At 39.4% G+C, this 25,623-nt stretch overlaps 1 protein-coding gene across 3 annotated transcripts in view; it reads right to left on the reverse strand.

Annotated features, from left to right (window-relative positions):
* Positions 1-14: 14 nt before the first annotated feature.
* RHOBTB3 (Rho related BTB domain containing 3) overlaps positions 15-25,623 on the reverse strand; it is a 41,394-nt gene continuing 15,785 nt past the window's right edge. The window contains exons 6-12 of one of the 3 annotated variants that reach the window (XM_042451537.1): positions 22,662-23,027; positions 19,722-19,834; positions 18,360-18,480; positions 9,644-9,817; positions 7,176-7,342; positions 5,355-5,451; positions 15-2,247 (exon numbers count right to left, since the gene is read on the reverse strand). In XM_042451537.1, the coding sequence (XP_042307471.1) occupies positions 2,132-2,247; positions 5,355-5,451; positions 7,176-7,342; positions 9,644-9,817; positions 18,360-18,480; positions 19,722-19,834; positions 22,662-23,027 (1,154 nt within the window). In that variant the 3' untranslated portion in view covers positions 15-2,131. Of the gene's footprint in view, positions 2,248-5,354; positions 5,452-7,175; positions 7,343-9,643; positions 9,818-18,359; positions 18,481-19,721; positions 19,835-22,661; positions 23,028-25,623 lie in introns of those variants that run through there. The other 2 variants (XM_042451538.1, XM_042451539.1) reach the window with 2 other exon arrangements.

Consider the following 25,623-nt stretch of genomic DNA (forward strand, 5'->3'; position numbering starts at 1 on the left):
ATTATATAATTATTTACAAGAGTATTTCAACTGTATGTGGGTTAAATAGGAGCCATGCTTAGTAGTATATTGTCTAAAAGTGTGTGAGGTGTTCCAACAAGTTCCTGGTTTGAAGATCACCTCACCTGACGCAAGAGTGATCCAACATCATGTTTGTGCCCAAGGAACATACAGCATGGAGGTCTTTGCCTGTTCAGAAAGATCTTCTGTATTAGATGAAGCAAGCCAATGGTACATGCACAAGGCCTGATGTGCACACACAAAACAGACTGTAGTCCCACAGCAGTGCGAGACAGCTCCTGTTTCCTAAGAGGGCATCTAATCCCTTTGAGTCCTAGCCAGCCTAATCACACAGTCTCAGTGCATTCTGATTGGTTCAATGTGACCTGAAATGAGCTGACAGAGGGCAGGATGTCCTGGCAGAGTGCAGTAACTCTAGGAACAATTGTGGTGTTTCAAATCCTACACCTGGGTTTTTTTGATGAATGGGAGAATGAGATAACAGAAAGCACAAAGTGCAACAGTGTTTTTAGGCTGCATTGACTCTTCAAGGTCTGGATTTACAGTGGCCAGAGCAGAGAAGTCTTACAGTCTTGTTGCCACCTTGTTCTAGTAGCTTTGCTGGCACACAGGCTGCTTGCATGTTTCTAGTGAGAATACTTGCAAGAATAGGCTCATGTTCTTGGCAAAGCTCAAGATGTAAGATACTTTTGTAAAGAATGAAGCATTGGATCACTTATCATGACAATTTATTCCTGTCTGCGGAGTTATGCCCTCCTGTTTCCCAGACAAGGCAGTGGTCACAAGACCCACAATAAGTCTTTATACTAATGATGCTCTGGCTCTTCCTTCAGTTCTTTTCCCCTGCTAGTAGCCCAGAACAAGTTTCTCATTTCACAGACTGCTTCAGTTTTTGCTATAGCTTCTCTTTTATAGCCTGAGAAATTCTGAAATTATCCCAATTTAGAAGGAAGAAATTTAAGTCTTTAACACTTTAAACCCTTAATTTAAACTTTAAATAATTTAAATTAATTTTTTATCTGTGAGCTGCATTAGGTCCCTTTCTGGAAGAATGCAGCACAAAAATGAAATAAATAAGAAAATAATATTAAACCATGCTCTTAGTAAATTGTGCTTTTACAGTAAATGTTATTGCTAACTGTTACCTTTTCTTCAAAGAACGTAACCAATAATCACAAGGGCATAACCCACAACTGTATGGTTTTCTCCCACAGAGAAGCCTGTCTTCACAGATATCCTTTTGGAACATTTTTCTTAAAGGAATTTATGTGGTAAATATTAAGACTTGTTATTCACTTGGAAGGAACTGAGTACTGTACACACATCTAACCAAGTTCAATTTTTGGCCCACCACATAAATACTGTAATTTAGAGAACACTTTCACAGAAAACATTACAGTGGAAATAGAAAAATGCAGAACAGCCTATTCCTCAGTCATCTCTTACTTTCTAGAACACACATCGGCAAAACCTGATTGGTGCTATTTCAGTGATTTGAACTCTCACTGAAGGTAAACTGGAGTCATTTAGAGTGTTATACTACTATACAGGTTTGATGCAGCTAGCTTTTGAATTCCTCATACAGAAACATACCAGTAACATTTTTACAGAATTCTTAAGCGCTCAAAGACAATTATAGAAATCCACCTCAAAAAAGTAGGTTCATAAATTTGGAAAGTCTTTCCTTCAGGCCCCTAAAAATACTAATCATAGAGTGACCAGATTTCCAGACTCTAAATCAGAGGTGGCCTCATCACTGGCTAGGACTATTACAGTCCAGTACCTTGAAGGCCACAGCCCATATTCATCTAAAAAATACCTGAAATAGCACAGCATGAGTCAAAGTATCTCTCTCATAAAACAATAAAATCAGACTCAGTTGCATGACGGGACCACTTCCGAGTTAAATGCTTATGCTGTCCTATGAACTGTTTTCGCATGCTGTTGAAAAACACAGTAGTTATGCATTACCAAGTGCAATATTATAAATATTGTTTCACTGAATTTCAGATAAGTATTTGTTCTCAGTCTTGTGAAGCTGTAAGATTCCTGACATGATTACTGTTCTGTGACTCTCTTCTTTGTAAATATAGAAGGATCAGTTTTCAGTTTACATTACTAGACAGTGGCATTTCCGAGAATGAATATAGTTCCTGTATTCTGCAAGCTGTTTCAGGTACATACTAGATGGCCATCTATGCATCTCAACAAAATTGCGTTCTTCCACTGAAAGAAAGAAAAAAGTTTTGTGTCTTGTCCTAATAAAATATTTCAACATATATCTGAACTACATCCGATATTGTCCTTTCTATGCTGAAAAAAATCTGCAAGATTCTACCTCGGCCCAAAACACATGGGCAAAATGCTTCAGGCCACATTGGAGGTGTGCCATTTACATGATGCACTCCTCGAATGTAGTCTGAAGCTGCCCCAAGGCCCAATGATTTGCAAAGAACCAGGTCAAAAGGGAGCGGATAGAATCCCCTCCTTCCAGTGGCCTGGTTCAGGAGCATGGCAGCACCGGGATTGGGACTGGGCACATGCGGTTGCTGTGGTCCCAGCATGAACGGCACTGGCGCAGTCTCCCATCACTTTATTTGGCTGTCTGTTACAGGCCCTCAGATCTGGCAATTAATTTCAAACACCTTCTGCTTAACCTGAGCTGGAAACAGGATCAAATGGGGGTTGTTTAATATAATATGGGAACACAGCTTTAATCCCAGGATGGAAATCTTGTAGTCCCCCAGATATGGAGGTTTATCAGACTCAAGTTTTGGACCCTGCAATTGCACTAAGGAAGTGTAAAGAACGTTGCGAAATGACTGTTTCGCGCGATGTCTTACCCCATTGCTTGCTTTTCCGTCATTCCCCCGTAACGTTATGTTAGCGCTACAATAGCACAACATTGCGCAAAAGTTGCAATTTCCCTGTTGCGAAATAATACATTGCGGAACTATTTACTACACTCGCGCCTTCCTTTTGTCTTTTGCATTTTGCAACAACATATTTGCGCATGCGCCTTGGAGGTTTTGGTGGCATCCTGACCTTTTTGCTTCGGGGGGGGGGGGAGGGGGGAAAGGGGAGAAGCCCCTTCTTGTTTCCTGTTTTCGTCTGCAGTGTGTGCAGAAGGGCCCCTGGGGAAAGGCAGTGGATGATGGGATTGGTGGCAGGCAGAAGGGGAGGTGCATATGGGCCCCTGGGGAAAGGCAGTGGATGATGGGATTGGTGGCAGGTCAAATAATGGGGGCAGTCAGTATTGATACATCGATCTATATATATTTATATATACATATATCTATATCTATCTATCTCTCTCTCTCTCTCTCTCTCTCTGTGTGTTTATAAGTAAATATTCACATAAATATGTATTGATATATACATATATATACATACATGTATGTGAGATATTCACATACATGTATGTATGTACACGAGTACCCATTTGAATATATATATACATATATATATACATATACATATAGTTATATATATATTCACATACATGTATGTTCATGCATGCCCATTTGAATATGCAGATGGGCCCCTGGGGAAAGGCAGTGGATGATGGGATTGGTGGCAGGTCAAATAATGGGGGCAGTCAGTATTGATATATCGATCTGTATATATTTATATATACATATATCTATATCTATCTATCTATCTATCTATCTATCTATCTATCTATCTCTATCTGTTTATAAGTAAATATTCACATAAATATGTATTGGGCTGAGAGAGTGTGACTTGTCCAAAGGCTTTCTCTGGGAGGGTTGTAGGTCGAATTAGGGGGGCAGATAAGGGGCAGATAGGGGGCCTAGGAGAAGGCAGTGGATGACGGGATTGGTGGCAGGCAGAAGGGGAGGTGCAGATGGGCCCCTGGGGAAAGGCAGTGGATGATGGGATTGGTGGCAGGCAGAAGGGAAGGTGCAGATGGGCCCCTGGGGAAAGCGCCCATTTGAATATATATATATATATGTGTGTGTGTGTGTGTGTGTGTATTCGCATACATGTATGTTAACCCATGCCCATTTGAATATGCAAGTGGATGACCCCCAGGGGCCCCTTTCAGTGGCAGCCTCCAAGGTGTCCGTGCAGGAAAGGGGAATGGGGCTGGAATGGATGACCCCTAGGGGACCCTTAAATTTCTAGCATCCTAGGCGTTCTTGCAGGGCAGAGCAATGGGGCTGGAATGGATGACCCCTAGGGGTCCTTTTCATTTGCAGCCTCCCAGGTGTCCATGCAGGAAAGAGGAATGGGGCAGCCTCCCAGGTGCTGGAGTGGATGACCCTGGGGGTTCCTTACATTGGAAGCCTCCTAGGTGTTCATGCAAGACAGAGCCACCCCCGCTTCCCTGGGGGGAAAGGAAGGAAGGCCACCGGAAGGGAATGGGGTCAAAAAGCAGCCCAGCATCATGGGAACTTTGCAATCAGTAACTTTAGCGTTACGTTGCCCTGCTGCCTACCACACCAAACCATTTTGCAACACATTTCACAAGATAACTGGAGACCATGGCCTGGCTTCCACTTTTACCCGCAATGCCCAAAAGGGGGAGGAATGACGCTTAAACTACGGGAGCGTTGTGCAACGGGCTCCCATAGAAATGAATGGCGTCTGGAAGAACATTGCGCTTTCGCGTTATTGCGCAACGTTCGTGATGCTAACATTGCGCGATAGGCGGGAAAAATTGCCAAAAACTCGTGTCTGATAAACCTCGTTGTTGGCCTCTATATCCCAGCATTCCTTAACACTGGCATAGGGGATTGTAAGCGCTGTCATGTGTCTGACCGTGTTAGAGGCTGATGTAGGCCTACTCTCTGTCCCAAATACAGATCTCAGAATTCTATGCCATATGATCACTTTAACTTGAGACGCATATCTGAATAATATGAATCTTGAGCCAAAGATGTTATCATTCATGGTAGGGGAGGGGGTGAGGTCTGTGCTTGCACATTATGCCTCAACTATTATTTGCAGATTTATTTTAATTATTTTTGCCACCCAGTACTATTTTAGGCCTGTGGTTTCACTAATCTCTGAATAAGTCCATGCCCTTTTGAAACTTGTTGGAACCTGCCCTACAATGTTTGAGAACTTCAGATAGATCTGTGTGTTTCTTCATGAAATTGCCCGGTATTGTATTTACCCTTTTTTTCCCCCAATGCAGATTTCAGCTAAATTAAAGCTTATTAGGTGAGAAGTGAGATAAATCCTATCACTCTAATAAAGCAAATATATAATAATGTGTTCTCCTTCTGATGTTGAGAAATGCATAATTAGTACAACTATAACCCTCTATTTTTTGTTTTGTTTTTGGAAACAAATCAGTATGTTACCTGAAAGGTCTTCAAACTCAGGTTTTTGACTGAAGATTAGGTAATTAGAAGCAATAAAATGGAGCAGCCAATTTGAAAGGCAATCAGAATTATGAAACTGCAAGGCAAAAATAAATGGAAATAATATAGTAAAGATCATCAATATTATATAGAAAGGACTTTGGCAAAGAAAATAACTACCGGTACTAAATTTCTTAATTTCTAAGAGTTTGATCCCCATATATATGGTCAGAAGAAATAAGGCACAGTGCATCATAAGGAATTTGATCCCCCTCCCCCCAAATATGTCTGCCCTTGTACAAATCAAAAAGTTCAGTATAAATTAAAGGGCTGGGAAAACATGCCACATGAGGAGTAACTTTGAAAGTTAGGCATGTTTAGACTGGTGAAAAGAAGGTTAAGAGGGGATACGACAACCCTGTTTAAACATTTGAAGGGATGTCATATTGAGGATGGATCAAGTTGTTTTCTGCAGCTCCAGAGAATAGGGCCCAGAGCATTGGATTCAAACTACAGGAAAAGAGATTCCACCTAAACATTAGGAGGAACTTCCTGACAGTAAGAGCTGTTTGACAGTGGAACACACTCCTTCAGAGTGTAGTGGAGTCTCCTTCTTTAAAGGTTTTTAAACAGAGGCTGGGTATCTGTTGGGGGTGCTTTGACTGTGTGCTTTGGCATGACAGGGGTTGGACTGGATGGCCCTTGTGGTTTCTTTCAATTCTATAATTCTTGTTTATAATAGACTTCCAGGATTCAAAATATAAGTAAGAATCAATCTATGTCTTTCTGTAATGAAAACAAATTTGGATATCATAAACCAATGGTTAGGACTGAGGATCATGACCACTGGAACCATGGCACAAATGGCGATTAAGCCTCCCCTGCCCCCATCCCATTCATTCCAGCAAAAATCATATACAAATAAAGATACATCTACTGTTTGGCATAAGAGGGAAACTGCTGTTGGTGTCATACCATAACATAACCAAGAAACAAAAAGCAATATAGGGCTACATAGATGAAGAGGCAACAGAGTTATGCAAGTAGGAGTGGGCTTGATTTATACAGGAGTTACAGCAATCAATGAGTGACAGAACATTGATCCTAATTGTGTTACTAACTGTTTTAGGCAAGCAAAGGTTGTTTTTTATTCCTAGGAAGAAAAGTAAGGTGCTCCACCTGAGAATAATTTTCATGAATATAACAGAACCAGTTTTCTACTCTGTGGTACTAGATGACCCAAACCTGTCAGGTTCTAGTAAGGGATGCAATTTATAATGCCAGAGCTCAAAGAAACCAAGAGTAGCTTCCTGAGATCACCTTCAGACATCATCACATGTGTCACCTCCAGACACATCATCACATGTGTTCTTCAGACACATCATCACTAAGTAGGGCATTTTACTAGTCTCAATATGCCTCCTTTCTTAATGATAGTACAATCAATACCATCAGGAGGTAAAAGTATACAGATAAATCAAGCACTCCTCATTGCAACAAGAAGTCAATTCACATAACAATTTTGAAAAAGAAGTCACAATATAACAAAATAAAGTAATCTTGGGAAGATAACTTTATCAGAAGAAATTGAAAGATTTAAATAAGTCATTTTACAATGTTCATATTGAGAGGATTAGAAGCTCTACCTCAGCTAGGACTGTCAGTATCTGAAATACCTGTGCAGCCTGCAAGCTGTATGATGATGTAATTAACAAATAATGCATTTAATTCCATGCCACAGAAATTTCTTAACTGGTCAGGTATAAATGAAAGTTAATCCATACATATGTGATATTTTATGAATTTCCAACCAACACATACCTTTGCTTTTCGAAGCAGGCTGACAACACTCAGGCTTGTTGATGCTAACTCCCTACTGGGCATGCTCTGTAGCTGTGTGATAATATAAAGCTCACAGATGTGCTGGAGCCTTGACACCTGGTACATCTCAGCACAAATCAAAAGTGACATAGCTTGTAGAATGCTGCCTGATTTAAAAAAAAAAAATCAAAGATGAGTTAGATAAGCATATGTGTACTAGCAAGATAATTAAGACAATTATTGTATAGTTGGCCCTCCACATCCACAGATTCAACAATCCATGGCTTAATATATTTTAAAAAGCAAACTTTGATTTTGCCATTTTATATAAGGAACACCATTTTACTATGCCACTGTACTTAATGGGACCTAAGCATTCACAGGTTTTGGTATTCATGGAGGCAGCCAATTTGATACCAACTGAACATACCTATTATCTGTACTGGCCTATCTTTTTAACTCCTACGAGTCAGCAGTCTTTTTTAATTAGCTCTTACTTCAAATATAATCTTCTTGATCTCTTGAGAATGTTCCTGAGGTTTGAAAGCTTTGAAATTAGAACTTGGAAGACTTAATTTTTATATTACAACTCCACAAATCCTCTAGCCAGCATAACATTGTGGATTCGTCCAAAAAAGTAACTTTTCCAAACTCTATATGAAATAAGCAATAGCCAAAATGTTTCCAAAGTATCTATATCAAGAGTTACTCCATGGATATCCAATATAAATAATGCAAACATAAAGCAACAGCTTCATTGTGTGCAAATAAATTCCAGGCTTATCACAAAGGTCACTTGCAAGTCAACCATCAATCACAAAGCATCCTTCTTGGGAAAAAAGTGCTCCAAGGAAGCTCAACATGCAGTCTATGCTAGCTCAAAGTACAGGAATTTCAGCAAATTCAATCTCTGTGGAATCTGCGGAACTAAAAAAAAACCCACAGATAATGACTCAGGTTCTTGGGACTTTTGTTTCAACTCTATAAAACATAAGCAATTTTACACATTTCTGCATGCACAAAGAGGTCTTGCTTTTCACTGCAGAGAGTATAGCTACAATAAACACCCAAGGTTCTTCTTTCTCCTATTGCTAACTGGAAAACCCCATATTATGATACATAGATAGGAGCACAGCTACAGATGTGAAATATGTAATTGGTTTCTTCCTCAAAGAAAGAAGAAAACAACAGTGCATGTGGAGAAAACAAAAGGGGACACATGAAGATGCAGAAGTCATTTCTTTTTAAGTGAAGTTTCTTTCCCCTCCTTGGAGATGTATATATAATCTCAGGGATTATAACTGCAGTCTAGAAGAGTTATTAAATCATATGCATTTAAGTAGATTGAAGGATCAAAGAATAAAATATACACATTTATATTTCTTTTATATTTACCAAAAAAACCATCTAAAAACAAAACATGTTGTTTGTGTGCTTTCTTTGGGGTTTTTTTGCCTCATGAACATAGCAGCATAGTACTTGGCTAACATTGTTAAGTAAAAAGCAAGGAAAGAGGGACATTCCCTTACCAGGCAGTGTTAAAAGACTTTGGTGAAAGATGGATGGGATAGCATAGTGCAGCTGTACAGTTTCTAACTTGCCCAAAGTACCCAAAACAGGTAGCACTGGCCAGTCAATGAAATTTGCACAGCACAGGCACTTTGGGCCAAATATTTGCCTGCACTGTGCAAATGTTTGTTTTGGGTACTCTTGCCATCACATTGAAGGCTGCTAGTATGAGCAAGAGGCACTTTCTATCACAGTGAATGCTAAATGGTGTAGTTGATAATTATATGTCATTCATTCTCACAAACTGGTCAGATCTGGTTAAATCTCATTTATCACCTCCTATTCCCACCCCTAATTTCTATTCAGTTGCTCCTCCACCTTCCCCAGACCACTGGTAAGTCATTTAGGCAGAAGAAAGGAGGTCTTTCCTGTCCTCTCTTTAATATTTTGTTACTGTTGTCAGTCATCTTTGTTTTCAGGGATAACTGCATACTTATTTTGTTTTTTGTATGTTTATTGTGGTGATGTGAATTTAATTTTCATTACTATCTAAGCCTTCAGGATAATATCATAATATAAGATTACTTGACATCCAATACAAAAAAATATATCAATTCAGTCTGCAAATCCCTGGAATGAAAAATCAATGTTATGAATTAGAAATACAAAAGGTACCTATTTGATTTATAGCACTATGCTTAATTTTCTCAGAGACCTGGTTCAACGTTCTTCCTCTCACTAACTGTGAAGTTATGCTGTACACAAATTTACATGGAATAATGTTTTGCTATGTTCAATGGCATTGGCAGCTGTAGGCCAATCACAAAAGAGAATAGAAGAGTTCTGTTGTTATCTGGAACTGCTTACTTCTTCCTCCCCAGGAAAGCAGCAGCCTGAACAAGAGTTTACAAGAAGCATATAACATTTGAAGATACAAAAATATGTTCATATCTGCTTACCTGGACAACAGGAATCAGTATATAAATACTCTAGAAAGGACAGGAAAGTATCTTTGGAAATCCCATAAACTGGAACCAGAAAACTATTTGATTCTATGTAGTTACCATTAAACATAGCTGCCATTACCTCACAACGAGCCACCAGGACTGCTCTGTGAGCTGGCACTGTAGCACCTGTAAGAAAGGGGAATAGGAGAAGAGAGAAAACAATCACCACAATTTCAACATTTTCAGGACCTTCAAACTCAGGACCTTCAAACTCCTTGACTGAGTCTATCCACCTGTAATGTAATCTTCTTCTTTGACTACTGCCTTCTACCTTTGTTGTTGTTAACCGCCTTTAAGTTAAGACTTCAACTCATGATGAGTGAATGACACTCCTTCAAGTCGCCCTTTCCTCAATACTTCTTTTCAAATCCTGCAGACTCACAATTGTTCCTCCTTGTTTAAATCTATCCATCTAGTATGCAGTCTTCCTCTTTTCCTACTGCCTTCAACCTTTCCCAGCATTTTAATCTTTTCTAGCATGTCATGCTTTCCCATCTCGTGGATGAAGTACAACAACCTCAATTTAGTCATCTTCACTTTGAGCAGTAGTTCAGGCTTGATTTGTTCCAGGACCCATTTGTTTGACTTTTTAGCCATCCATGGTATCTGCAGAACTCTTTCTGGCACCCCATACACATTGACAGGAAATATGATAGCATGAACAATCCTAACTTTAGTGTTCAGTTGTACATTTTGCATTCCAGGATCTTGTCTAGAGCTTTTATAGCTGCCCTTCCCATTCCTACTCTTCTTCTGATTTCTTCACTACAATGACCAATCCAAGGTATGGGAGATCCTTAACTACAGTGGAGCCTTATTATCCATGGGTTTACCATTCATGGATTTAAGCATCCCTTTCCAATTGGGAACCATTCTGTTTCTCTCTATACTGTTCTAAAAGTAGCCTCTTGTCCTGAGTAGAGGTTGCACATTAGGACAATCAAACGCAGCAGCACACCCAATTCTTTAAGAGCAATTCATAGCTTTTCATGATCTATGCAGTCAAAGGCAGTATAGTCTATAAAGCATATACTGATTTTCTTCTGGAATTCTCAGGTGCACTCCATTATCCAACCTATGTTTGCAGTGTGATCCCTAGTGTCTCCTCCTTTCCAAAATCCAGCTTGCACCTCTGGAATTTCTCACGCCATATATGGTAGGAGTCTTTTCTGTAGAATTTTGAAGCTGACTTTGCTTGCATGGGAAATTAATTAAATGTTCCTATAGTTATTGTAATCTTTTTGGGGTGGGGTGGGAATGCATATTGATTGTGTTCAGTTTGTGGGCCATTGTTTTGTTTCCATATTTGTTAGCAGGTTTTAGTTAGAACAAAAGTAGATGTTGGCCTCATTTCACTTATAGACAAATCAGTGGATCGATTCGACAGCGGAGCATGGTTCCCACTACATTTGCCCAGACTGCATTTTCCCCCTCTAAAATAATTCACTTGTGGTTCACATTCATGCATGAATTTATTCAAAACGGACCCACTCCAACTGTCCAAAGGGCAAATTTAAATCGATTCCAATCTGCATCTGGTTTGCGTGGAACTGATTTATCAAAAAAGACACGGAAAACATCAGCATCAAAAAGACACAGGTTAAATGGGTCTAGTGCATGACCCCCCCCCCCTCAGAATCACTTCAGCGATTCAATTTAAGGGGGAATCAGGGTCGTTTGAACCGGTTCAAACTGATTTGCGATCCAGTTTAAAAGGTAGTGGGAATCAGCCCATTGTCTCTGAAGCCTATAGCAGTTATATGGATATGTCATCCGTTTCAGGTTATTTTTTCTTCACAATTGCCTTTCACTTAACTTTCTAGAATTTGGGGTTCATCTTGTATGATTCTTCTTTTCATGTGTCATTCATCCCTTCTTCTCTTTTATGTAATTCTTCTGTGTATTGCTTCCATCATTTTTTAAATTTTATCGTGGTCATTTATTTTGCTTCTCTGTTGATTGTAGGGCGTTCTCACCCTTGGTTTGAATTGTCCTTTGCTTTGACGGACCTTGTCAAAGATGCTTTTTGTTTTTCCTTTTTTGTTGTCAGCTTCTATTTGACTGCAATGATTCTTATCATAATTCTCTTTATTCTTGCACACTAATCATTGAACAATTGCTTTAATGGTTCTGGTTCTATTCCAGACTCCCTTTTCTTTTGCTCTTCATCTCTCCTTTACTGCTTGAAGCATTTTGTTTGTCATCCACTGATTCTTTTCTTTATTTTTGCCTTTTTTAAGCATCTTTCTGCTTTTCTCCTTCAGTATGTCCCTAGCTTCTGCCCACAGTTCATCAAGTTCTCAGTCAATTAGGCTTAATAGTGATATCTGCTTTTCACATTTTCTTTAAAATTTTAAATTATCTACAATAGAACATGTTGTTGTATTATCTTCATTACCTTTATCGTTAATTCTTCAACCTTTTTGCATTATTGTCTTTTCAAGTGAGCCATATCTTCTCATGATACATCCAAAGTATGACAGTCTCAATTTAGTCATCTTGCTTCTAGGGAGAGTTCAGACTTGATTTGCTCTAGGACCCACTTATTTATCTTTTTGGTATTCCATGGTATCTCAAGAACTCTCCCTCAGCATATTTCAAATAAGTTTATTTTCTTCACTGACAACTTTCTGCAATACTTCTATTATTTGCTATTTGACGTTTTTATTTTATTGCCTGTTTTATTGAACCCTTTCCTGTATTGTTATGTATTATTTATATGTATTATCTATTATTTCTTAGATTGTACACCATGGGCAGGTTTACTCTTATCTATTTTGTTGTTTGTATGTACATTGCTGTGTAAACCTACAGCACTATATAAATAAAGCATAATGATAATGATGATGATGATGATGATGATAATAATAATAATAATATCTAACTTTTGTAACCATACACAGAAATTTGAAATAGATGGCATGGTGCTGCTGATAATGGTGTCACCTAATGTGTGTGTGTGGGGGGGGGCAAATTGCCTTGCCCTCCCCCCTAGCCACCTGCCCTTCCAGACTATTGTGGCCTCCAAGGCAGCCCCCCAGAAAAAGCCTTCAAGGTTTGGCACAGCTGCAGTATCTCTGACCCTGAGAGATCACCACCCCCAACAGCTTCCACTACTGAGGGGACAGTGTTACACCTTCCAGAAGGCCTGTTTAGAGCCCAGTGCAGCTGCTGCACAAGTGCCCTTTCTTGCTCATCCAGTAGCTGTTCCAGTGCCTCCAGGTGGACCACCCCTCCGGGTGTCTGGGGTCTCACCCGGTATGACCTGCACCCCCCCCACACACACACACTCCCCTAGTGATGCCACTGGCATAGACAATCCTGACTTCGGCGGGGTACAGACCGCTGCTTTGCGGCGGTCTGCCGCCGCCGCCAGTAGGTCCGCGGGGGAGCCGGAGCCTTCACACGGCCTGACTCCCGCGCGGACCGAAAAAGAAGCTCCAAAATGGAGCTTCTTTTTCCGTCGCGTTTGCGACGTAGCGAGGCGCCAGGGGCGCGCTCGCTACGTCACAAGCGGCGCGACGCGTACGGACGCTCAGCGTCCGATACGCAAAGATGGCGCCGGCCATGTAGAAGGGCCGGCGCCATCTTGTACGGACGGAGTCCGTACTAGGCCCAGGGGCGTCTATAAGAGATGCCCCTTTTTTAAAATGGGACGTCCGGAGGACGTCCCAAATGGCGGTGCAGAAAGCACCTTCAGTAGTCAATGATATGTCTTTACACTTGAAGATCTTATCAAGTTCCTTCATAGTTTCCCTTCCAAGTTCTAGTCTTCTTCTGGTTTCTTAACTGCAATCTCCAGATCGATTAATGACTAAACCAAGATATAGGAAATTATTGCCTACTTTAAAATTATGTAAATCATGTATGGTCATTATTTTTAGTTTCTTAATGTTCAACTGTAACCCTGTCTTTGTACTTTTTTCTGTGACTTTCCTCAACAATCATCCCAACTCTGTTATTTTCTACTAATATAGTATCATCTGAATAGTTTAAATTGTTGATGTTTTTCATTTCAATTTTCATGACTCCTGTCTGCAAGACCAATTCAGCTTTAAATATGATACATTCAGAATACATGTTAAACAGATAAGATGAGAAAATACAGCTTAGACTGACCTCCTTGCCAACTGGAAACCATGATATTTCTCTGTAATTTATCCTCCTGTCCTTAATACAGGTTACACAGCAAGATAAAAATATGTTATTGCATACCCATTTCTTTAAGAGTGATCCACTGTGTTTCATGATCTATACAAGCAAAGGCTTTGTTATCATCTATAGAGCATATGCTGATTTTCTTCTGAAATTCTCTGGTGTGCGCCATTATCTAAAATATGTTTGCAATACGATCCCTAGTGTTTCTTCCTTTCCTGAACCCAAGCTGCCATTTCTCACTCTGTCTACAATAGAACATGCTGTTGTATAATTTTTAGCATCACTTTACTTGCATGGGAGATTAATGCAATAGTCTGGTGGTTACTGTAGTCCATGGAGTATCTACAAACAAACCAAGAAAATCCAGCAAATTCTACACTCAGCGAAGGACAAGAGAGAACCTCTCACAGCTGCAGGAGTTTACCGCATACCATACAGCAGCAGACAAGTCTACATAGGGTCTGGGACCACCAAATGCAGCATCCAAACACGAATCAAGCAACACGAGAGATAATGCAGACTGGGTCAGACAGAAAAATCAGCAGTACCAGAACATATTATAAACCATCCTGGGCATAAAATGCTGTTTGAAAACACTGAAATTCTGGACCATGTCAACAACTATCAGGTGAGAATGCACAGGGAAGCCATTGAAATCCATAAATACCTGGACAACTTAAACAGGAACGAAGAAACTCTTAAAGTACACAGTGGCGCTGTACAGATCGGCGCTTTGCACCGGCCTTCACACATACTAGGGTTGCCTCGGGGTGTCCTTTCCAGATGCCCCACAACCCTAGTACGTTGTAATGGTGGCACCTCCAAATCACGGCCGCGCTGCCTCCAAATGGGACAGCGCGGACATGACATCTTGGCCTGGAAAAGCGGTGGATCCCCGCGACCTGGAAAAGCTACAGATTGGGGCCTCAGGGCTGCCGCTGTGGCAGCTGAGGCTCTGATCCATCAGGGAAAGGGGCCGGTGCAGGCCACCCCAAAGGGGCGGTCTGTACACCACCAAAGTTTGGCTACCAGTCCTGAAAAACACCAAAATCAAGACCAAACAAATGCAAATGAAAACCAGCCAAGGTGAGGGAGGTTTCCCAGCAGACAATGGATTATTAATTAAATAGACACCCTGAGGCCTTGCCATTCAACAACAGAACGATAGACAGATGAACATGTAAATTGCTTCCTCTGAACCAACAATATATATATACACCACTCTCTTCCATGCCAGCATTCTCTGAAGATGCCAGCCACAGCTGCTGGTGAACATCAGGAATAAACTCTTCTAGAATATGGCCTCATAGGCCCAAAAAACCACAAAAAACTATAGAAAAAGATACTTCTGATCTCATACACATGGCTGTGCAAAAGCAGAAGAGTGAAACTTCCAGGCTGAAACTAATACAACCCTGTAAATATAACAAGTAAGCCAAAATTCATATTCACATTTGAAAAGGTCCTACCAGTTTCCCTATTATTCACAATATATGAAAAAGTAACATTTTAGGCTTAGAATCTTTAGTGGTTTCTGCACAATAAGTATTTCAATTTATTTTTTTCTCATTCTTTCAACATAATTCCTTTGATAAATAAATTCCTTTTTGTAAGGAAGTATTTCAGTTTAGAACAACTGAAATTAGTATAATGTGACTGTGATCTATTTAATACAAATATTTCACATCATTCAAATAAATATGCATCAGTATATCTAACAAGCAAGCTGCCTATTGTATACATTAGTAGATTAGAGAAACAAAGAAGACTTTTAAGATGCGCATTCTAAAGAATTTCTAATACTTTCAACAGAATTATTCAGAAATAGAGTACATGAGGATAAAATTTTAAAAAAGACTAACCATATACCATCCAATTTCACAAAAACATACTGAACTGATGTTGCAGTGATTTCTGCAGGATTACAATGTGTATCCTAGTCCTGCAGAACGTTAGGTACTTGTATTGTTAAGAAACAATGTGAAATTGCTGTAGAAAAACAACAAAATTGTTCCAACATGCTATATTTATTATGCATTGCTCTGCAGCTGCAAGACAGAAATAGTGCTTTGACAAGGCACTTACTTATAATAGTATTAATTTGCAAGCACTCCTTACTAGTGCTTCAGTGCCATTGGGACACAGACTAAATAAATTCTCCAGTGTGGGCATATGTCCCAGAGGCCAAAAATCTGAGTAAACGTTGGGCTATTCTGTTCCCGAGTTATATACATCAAATAAATTGTTCCCACTCCAGCATCCTAACATGGGTTGTATGTTCTCCCTGCCCCAACCTAAAAGTGTAGCGTAGACAGGGTTTCCTTCCTCCCCTGAAATGTAATGACAAAATGAACATCAGAGTAGAACCTCTGTAGGAAAAGTCATACATTCCATTCAACATATCATTAGCGTGACTGCCCAAGAATTACAGAAGTAACCAAGACAATGGACAGATGTGGGACTTTACTCCTGCCTGTATCAGAATGTCCCAGAGAGGAAAAAACCCTGCCATGACTTTAAAAAGTCAACACTCATCCAGGAAATTCACAAGAAATAGATCTGGACAGAAGATATATTGCTTGGACAGTAAAAAAAAAAAAAAACCCAATACCGAGAGCTATCACTCAGGTTCAATCACTAGGCCTTTGCTCAGTCTGAATGTGCCTCTTAGTGTAATGACTTGAAACCTGGAATCCTTACTGCAATCTCTGATATATGTGATTTATTCAGTCAGGAAGAACACTTTGCACATCCTTAGAAGTACAGTGGGCTCTTGGTATCTGCTGGTATTTGGTTCTAGGATATATATACACACACAGTGAATACCAAAATCCATGGATGCTTATATCCAAAAGTGTTGTAAAATGGTGTCCCTTACATAAAATGGCAAAATCAAGGCTTTTTAGAAGTTAAAAAAAAAAATATTTTCAATCCATGGATGTTTGAATCTGTGGATGCGGAATCTGTGGGTGTGGAGGGTTGACTGTACTCTCATTACTACTTCATATGTTTGCCAGCTAAATCTTGGCAATAAAATGTTATCAGAATGAGGGCCCGTACACCAAACCAAAATAAAGCTGCTTCGGGTCACTTTGGAGGTATGTTGTTTAAATGACACACGCATCTTAAGAGGCCAGAAGCTGTGGCAAAGCTGCACGCCAATCTTTAGGACTGGAGTGTGGCTTTGGCATGGCTTCTGGCCTCTTAAGATGCATGTGTAATTTAAACAGCATACCTCCAAAGTGACCTGAAGAAGATTTATTTTAGCCTGTAAGTACAAGCTCTGAGTTTTGTGTGTCTTAACGAAAATCTGGAGACTATTCAATACATGAAATTGCTGTGCAGTTTACATTCATTTTTGTGCCACATTCTCAAGTTAGATATCATTAGTTCTAATGACAAAACCTTCTAAAAATAAAAAATATTACCGGTAATTGATTATCATTGAGTTCTGTTTTTGTAATAGAAGGCAGCATTCTTATTAGTATCAATTTATTCTTCTGTGGCATTTTCTTTTGAAACAAGCAATGGGACCTATTGTTCCTTTGACTACCTACATGAAATGTCCGAAAGTAGCCCTTAGAGCTACTTTCTCGCCAGCCTGTGTATGTGTGTTTTGTTCTCCCTTCAAAGGACTGTTTGTTCTTATTGCATAGTGAAGGAAACATCTAGAAAAGAATCCCCATCTACACATGTGCCAGATTTTATTAAGACTTGGTGAGGGATTTTCAAAGCTGAATGCAGTTTTAAAAAAAACTTTAATCCTGTGAAAGCAATTGAAAGTTGATAAAAATACTTGCCACTCCTATCTGTGTATATGAATAGAAGACATTAAGGGCTGCAATAATTAACACACTCTACCTAATTCCCAATTTGGTCAATGGGTTTAAACATTGTAACACTGGATGGGTAAAAATAAAAATAAAAATAAAAATAAAGCTTCTTCACTGACAAAGCAACAACATATTAGTACCAAAACATCTACTACCAAATGAGATTATTTTAATTTTTTCACTTGGCTTTGTAAACATTATTTCATACCATAACATATATTGCTTTTTCCCTCAGCAGAATGGGTGAGCTCCTTTCATTAATCCCAACTTCTGCCAACCTAGCAGTTCAAAAGCATGCAAATGCAAATAGATAGATAAATACCACTTCTCAGTGGGAAGGTAACAGCGTTCGGTGCAGTCATGCTAGCCACATGACAACCAGAGCAGTCCTCAGACAACGCTGGTTCTTTGTCTTAGAAATGGAGATGAGCACCACCTCCTATAGTCAGTTACGACTAGACATTCATGTCAAGGGACTACTTTTACCTTTAATGAAAGGAAAAACACATTTCCCCCATTTTTCAGTCAGTAGACTTTCAGTTTTATATTTTAGAAAGAAACAACTAAAATCCAGGACAATACTTCCTTTTAAAATATATTAGGAGACAGTTTAACATCATTTGATATTATCAAAAATAAAATGTGAGAAAACAAAACAGAAAGGCTGGATATGATACCTTGTATTTTGAACATGACATCAGCTAACACTGTTGTGTTAAAGAAAAGCCTGAGAGAGCTGTTACATAACTGTAAAGGTCTTTTTGACAAATACGATCTGCAATTCCGTGAGCTGTTAATCTGAAAAATGAGAAGATTTATGAATGCCAATACTTTTTAAATGTCTACCTTTGTTACTACTTTTACAGAAACATCCATAGGCAAATCTGTCTTTGTCCTATCCATGTCTTTGATTTGCTCACTTCTGATATGCGACACCTATAGACATTTGCAGGATCTTTTCTTCCACTTTCAACTCTACTAGCATAAATCATGATCGTATAATGTTTCTTCTTCAGAAGATCCTTAGATGCATTTGTTAAGTCAAGACAAGCCTTGTTGAAATGAAAAGAAATTGTGCAAGAGCACACCTGCAAGACAAAATTTCTCAATACATTGTGGCACAGCCTTGGGTTATATCTATCTGTCTCTTATCATTATCCTTAATAGTATCCAAAACCCAATGCTAAAGACATCTACCTCCCCTTGCCTCATGGCAAGGTTGCTTTGCTCCAAAGTTTATAAAACAGAAAAAGTAATCCTTCATCATATGAACTAAACCTTCTTTCACTTTGAAACCCACCTCACATTTTTACAACTCTTTCTTGGGTGGTGAACTCCCCTTCTTTGGAAGCCTTTAAACAGAGGCTGTTTGGCCATTTTTCAGGAATGCTTTAGTTCTGTATCCCTGCATGACAGGATGACCCTTGCCGTCCCTTCCAACTCTGTGATTTTTAATACATAGACCTTATTAAGAAAGAACAGCATTTACTTTTAAAGATTTTTTTTAATAATATACACATTGTAGCTGATGGATTCAAACCACTTTATTTGGGCCTCAATGGGGCTATACAGACTGGCACTTTGTGCCGGCCTGTGGGCGGGGTGAGGGCTCAGCGTCCGCATGCTCCAAGCCCTAACAACAACACTCAGGAGCCATTTTGGTGTGCACCCTTGTAGACAGTGCATGGCATGATGACGCAGCGCCCAAATGGCGCAACGCCAAACAGAGCATCATAATGGCGTGCCAGCACATCTATGATCTCCCTTCCAGGGAGCTATAAAGTTGCTTTTCACAGCTTCTTTTTGCTTCCTTCAGGGACCAGATCATTGCCACTGTGTGTGGTTGCCACAGCACTGATCCTGGGCGAAAAGGGGTGGCTGGCTGGCTGCATGCTGCCTATCTGTTTAGCCCCTTTGTGTTCTTTTTTATCAAGTACTGTGATACAAGTACTCATTGTAGCTGACAGATCCAAACCATTTTATATGGACCTCTTTGTGTCCTATTTTAACAATTACTGTTACACAATAAAATGTCTTACCTTTCCTGGGATTTTCAAGATACATTTTACTCTTTCAAGAACAAGCTCAACATTTTCAGGATCTTTCAGCTTCTTTTTTATATGTTCTTCCAATAATTCCCACTGGAAAGCACCTATGAGGAAGGAATGGGTTATCTGTTCTTAACACAGTACTGTATATTTGTTAAATTTATGGTAGTTTCTACCAATATCTGTTGCACAAGTATCTTTTCTAGAGGTTTTACTTTTCTTGCAAGCAATTTATCATCATCATAATCAAAGTCCTGGATGCATTATATTTTGCACCATGGGAAATACAAAATTCCAGTGTACCAATGCAAAATCTATTGTAACTGTGACTTTGAACATGGTTTTGTAAACTTACTGGTATTAATAGGGTACACCTATGGTGTGAGTAATACCAAGCATAACTATTTTTCCTATTTATATTTATGCTATTCGTGACTTTTAAAAAGTCCATGAAACTCTGTGAAGACTCAGGAAAGAGTAATTCTTCTACTAGAGCATTTCTGTTGCTGGGCTTCCCAGCAGCACCAGTATCCCTTCTGGGCTCGAAGTTGGAGAGGAAGCATATATTTGGCCTTGGATGATTGGCCTTTCAAAGGTTCAGAATCCACCCCTTTCACATCCATATCAAGATTTCAGTACAGTAGACCCTTTATATCCACTGGGGTTTAGTTCCAGGACCCAGTGGATAACAAAATCCGTGGATATCAAGTCCCATTAAATACAGTAGCACAGTAAAAAGGTGCCACTTTTATAAAATGGCAAAATCAAATTTTGCTTTTTGCAATTTATATATTTTTAAAATATTTTCAAGCCATGGTTGAAACCATGGATCAATAATCTGTGGATATGGAGGGATGACTGTATTAGACTTGGCTTGATCAAAAACTGGTATACAACAAATATACCCGATATAAAACTAGATTCAGGTCTCTACATACTCAGAACTCATGGGGCACCCCCATTCATTGTACCCAACAGGCAAAACAGTAGAACTGTCTTCAGATGCACTAAATAGTGGAGTCCTTACAAGTACAAGAGCTCCAAGTACACACAGGAGGACCCCATGTTGAAGGAGTCTATGGAACAGCACAATAGTGTACAATCCATCAGGTATTGCTATTGGGCTACTTCTGTTGCCGTTATTACAGCTGGCCCTTTATATCCAATGTAAATAGTCTACATTTAAAACCCAATATTCCAAAGAAAAGCAAACCTTGATTTTGCCATTTTATATAAGGAACATGTCAAACCACTATATTGTTTTGTTGTTAACTGCCCTCAAGTCAACCAACTCATGGCAATCCTGTGGATGAGACATCACCAAGGCCCCCTGTTCTCAACCTCTCCACTCAGGTCCTGCACGCTCAGGCTTGTTTTTCTTGATCACGTCTAGCCATCTGGCAAGTGGTCTTCCTCTCTTTCTACTGCCCTCCAGTTTTCCTACCATCACTGACTTCTGTAATTATTCATTTTTCCTCATGATGTGGTTAAAGTATGACAGCCTCAGTTTAGTCATTCTGGCTTCCCGGGATAGTTTTGGCTTGATCTGTTTTAGAATTCATTTGTTTGCTTTCTTGGCTGACCACAGTATCCTCAGCACTCTTCTCCAGCACCATATTGCAAATGAGTTTATTTTTTCCCCTCTCACTGTCTAGCTAGCTCTTATATACATACATTGTAATAGGGAATATAGTGACTTAGACTATCCTCACTTTAGTGTTCACAGTTATGTTTTTACACTTTATGATCCTGTCCATTTCTTTCACAGCTGCTCTTCCCTATCCCAATCTTCTTCTGATTTCTTGACTGCAGTCTCTGTTTTAATCAATATTTGACCCAAGATATGGGAACTCTAACTACAGTATTTCAATTGTCTCAGGTAAATCCTTATAGATCTTTCATGGTCATTATTTTTGGGTTTTTTTTTAATATTGAGCATTAGTTCAACCTTGGCACTTTTCTCCTTCACCTTCTTCCAGGTCTTTGCTTGTTTCTGCTATTAGTATTGTGTCATCTGCATATCTTAGGTTGTTAATATTCCATCATCCTATCAGCACTGGAGGCTAAGCCTGCACTGTGTAAGCTATTTTCTGCATACAGGTTGAATAAACCGGGTGTTGGCATACAGTCTTATCTGGCCACCTTGCCAACCATTCTGTTTCTCTGTATTCTGTTCTTATAGCAGCCTCTTGTCCTGAGTAAAGATGTTGCAACACTCCCATTCCTTTAAGTGTAAGCCATAGCTTTTCATGATCTATGCAATCAAAGTCTTTACTGTAGACAATAAAGTATATCTTGATTTTCTTTTCACATTCCTGGTGCACTCCATTATCCGATGTCTGTTTGCAATGTGACTCCTAGTGCTTCTTCCTTTTAGGAATCCAACTTGCACCTCTAGGATTTCATGCTCCATATATGGTAGGAGTCTTAGCTGCAGAATTTTGAGCATGATTTTGATTGCATGGGAAATTAGTGTGTTGGTTTTGTAATTACTGCAATCTTTTGTGTCTCCTTTTTTATGGGTAGGAATATATATTGATTGCTTCCAGTCTGTGGGCCTCTCCTTTATTTTCTACATTTGTTTTATTACACCATTTTACTACATCGTTGTATATAATGGGACTTGAGCAGCCATGGATTTTGGAGAGCCCACTATATTTTCATTCCAAACAGGTTTTCTGCATAGCTTGGTGGTTTGCTGTATAGATGTTGTTGGACTGCAGCCCTAAGCATTTTTCATCATTGGTTATGCTGGCCAGAGTTGATGGCACCTGCAACTGAACAGCATCTGGAGGGCCACAGTTTGAGCTATCTTGTGCCAACAAGGCTTAATACTCAGTACTGGGGGGAAATGCAGTCCTTCAGCAGGAAATTAGTTCTTTCCTACTAAAAGATCAAAAAAAAAAAGGTGGATCCATTCCAACAAGATACCTGAATAGATGAAGTGCAGAATGTCTGACAAACAAGAACAGAAGAAAGAGTCTTTAACAATGACTCTTACTGGTGAATTGCATGATGAGCCATGATTCAAAATGGGAAACAAAGCTTCTTGGTTTGCTGTAAAAAGGGTCTGAGCAGTCCTAATGATAGAAGAATCCTGAATGTCAGCAGGGCTCTTCACATTAAAGAGTAGCATGAAGACATGGCTAATGGAGCATAAAACAATCCTGTGAGCTTCTGCTACCTCCTTCAGGTCTTCAGAGTAAAATATCACATCGACACACTGGCAGCAGAACAACAAGTTATGTAAATCGGAATCATAATGTGAGGCTTCACCTTTTAAGATTGGCATTTTTTCTACAAAAAAGGGGGAAGAGATATTAGTAAAATAAACATGAATAAATTGTTCATATGTCCAAGCTTAATACTAGACATAATGCATAATATTTTTTTATTCCAACAGCCTAGATAAAATGAGCATATAACCGTAAGTTTCTGATGTCCTCAATTCAATTACTGCACTAAACTTTATTAAATAGATAGCAAAAGGTGTTATTATTCAGATATTTTTAGGTTACAACAATTTTGTGTCACACTTTCAAATTTCTGCTATACTTTTTTTCTGGACCACAAGATAGTATGTCACCTCACTGGCAACTGCACTAAAACTGTTTGCTACATTAATTCTTAAAGAAAGCATTACATGACTGGCTTTCTTGGACAATAAGCACTAAACTTCACTCAATATGTAACTGCTGTAATGTTTTCATAATGATTCCTGCTTATCCTTCATTGAAAACTATTTATATTTTAAACTAGAAAAGAACATTGGACTTACCTGTGAGTTGCTTATTTTCAGCAGTGGAGATGGAAACATTTTGTAATGGGTTGCTCCTCCTCTTTACTCTACTAGACAGGAAAAAACTTATGGAAGCAGCCACCAGGGGTAACAATCAGTCCATGGTTGTGCAGCCATGGTGAAGCCATGGATTGTAACTTGACATAACACTCAAGCAAAAAACAAGCATGGAAGAACCAAAAAAGAAATAAAGAAAGAGACACAATGGCTGCACTATTTATCCACACCATTACATAGGAAAGAAAGTAATCAGTTTTGGTTAGGGAGGATGTTGCCCCCATCATGGCTGAAAATAAACATCTCACAGGTAAGTCTAATGTTCTTTTTCCAGTGCTGGAGGGGAAAACATCCTGAAGTGGGACATACCAAGGCTCCCTGAACTGAGGATAAGTATTTAGGGAATTAGCACAGGCTACAGTCTCCCAAAGAAATCCTCCACTGATGTAAAGGTATCCAAACGGTAGTGGCATATGAATATGGAAGATGAAGCTTAAGTAGATGCACCACAAATGTCTAAAAAGGGAGCATCAGTGGAGAGAGCAGCAGAAATAGCAGCACTATATGTGGAAGGACTAACAACTGCCTCTGGCAGTGTTGACTCTGACATGATAGCATAGCATGTAATATAGGCCCTTATCCATCTTGTTTGAATAGAAGATAACATGTTTTTGCCCATTATGGAGAACTGAAAAGATATGGACATACAATCAGATGCCCAGAAGTGCTGAGTATGCTTTGTATATATTTTCAGAATGTGTCCAGAGTGTGTTGTAACTTCTCTAGATCTTTTACTGGATGAGGACAAAAATAAGGTGGAATGTCTTCCAGGGTTCTGTGAAAAACGAAGTTAACCTTGGGTACAAAAGTGGGATCCTGCCACAACACTACCAAATCTTGCTGAAAAATACACAGTTCCTTACTACTGAAAGAACTCCCAATTTGGATACTTTCCTAGCTGAAGTGACAGCTAAAAGGAAAAGAACCTTTCAAGTGAGAAATTTAAGTGGCATTTCCTGCAGTGATTAAAAAGGAGGCTTAGTCAAAGCAGAAAGAACATTGTGGAGATCCCAAGTAGGACATCAATGAAGTGTTGGAGGTTTCATTACAGTGGTCATCCTCAAAAAAAAGTCTGGCATAAGAACATGAGGCATGTTTTTGAGACTGTCCTAAACAAAGAGCAGAAGAAATGGCTGAAACTTGTCTTTTAAGTGCACTGGATTGTAGACCACTGTCCAGTTTGTTCTGTAAGAAAAGCAATTAAGGTATTAAGTGATACAGATTCATAGCACAGTCCTATCCTTCTGCACCACCTCACAAAGGCTCAAAACATATAATTATAGATTCTCCTACTGGATGGGTGCTGAGAATTAATAATTCTGTCAGCCACCTTTGCAAGAAAAGCCATCTTTCAGAAATGTGCTCTGCTCAATCTCCATGTGTGGAGATTGAGTCAAATGAGATCTTGGTGACAAACTTAGCCATGTCTCAACAAGTTCTGTTGTATTAGTAATCTGAGATGATCCAGGCACAAAACTAGTATCTCCAAGAACCACTTGGTCCCCTTGACAAGTGAGGGACTACCAGAATCATTTTAACCTTTTGTTTCTTACTTTTCTTAGGAATTTTGCAATCAAGGCCATTGGTGGAAAAGCACAGAAGAGGCTCAAAAGCCACTCGGAAGTCAGAGTGTCTGTTCTTTCTGCTTCTTTGACCTAGAACCTTGAAAAGAACCTAATTATCTCACTGTGGGCTGGCAAGGCAAAGAGATAGACTGAACCAATCTACAATCACATAGAAAACCTTAGAATGAAAATGTCATTCCACCAGATCCACATTCATCCTGCTTAAACAGTCTGCTTCCACGTTCAGTTCTCCCTTGATATGTCCTGCCTTTAGGAAGAAAAGATGAAACTCCAGCCATATTAGTAAAGAGCTTGCTTCTGACATGAGGAATCTGGAGCATGTCCCCCTTCACAATTTATGTTTGCTTTTACTGTTATTTGGTCAGTTTGGACCAGAAATGACCTGTTTCAGACTTGATAATGGAACACAAACAGAGCTAATCTTATTGCTTATTGCCACTTTATGCAGTGA

This window comes from Sceloporus undulatus, chromosome 2, assembly GCF_019175285.1.
Source record: "Sceloporus undulatus isolate JIND9_A2432 ecotype Alabama chromosome 2, SceUnd_v1.1, whole genome shotgun sequence".
Lineage (NCBI taxonomy): Eukaryota > Metazoa > Chordata > Lepidosauria > Squamata > Phrynosomatidae > Sceloporus > Sceloporus undulatus.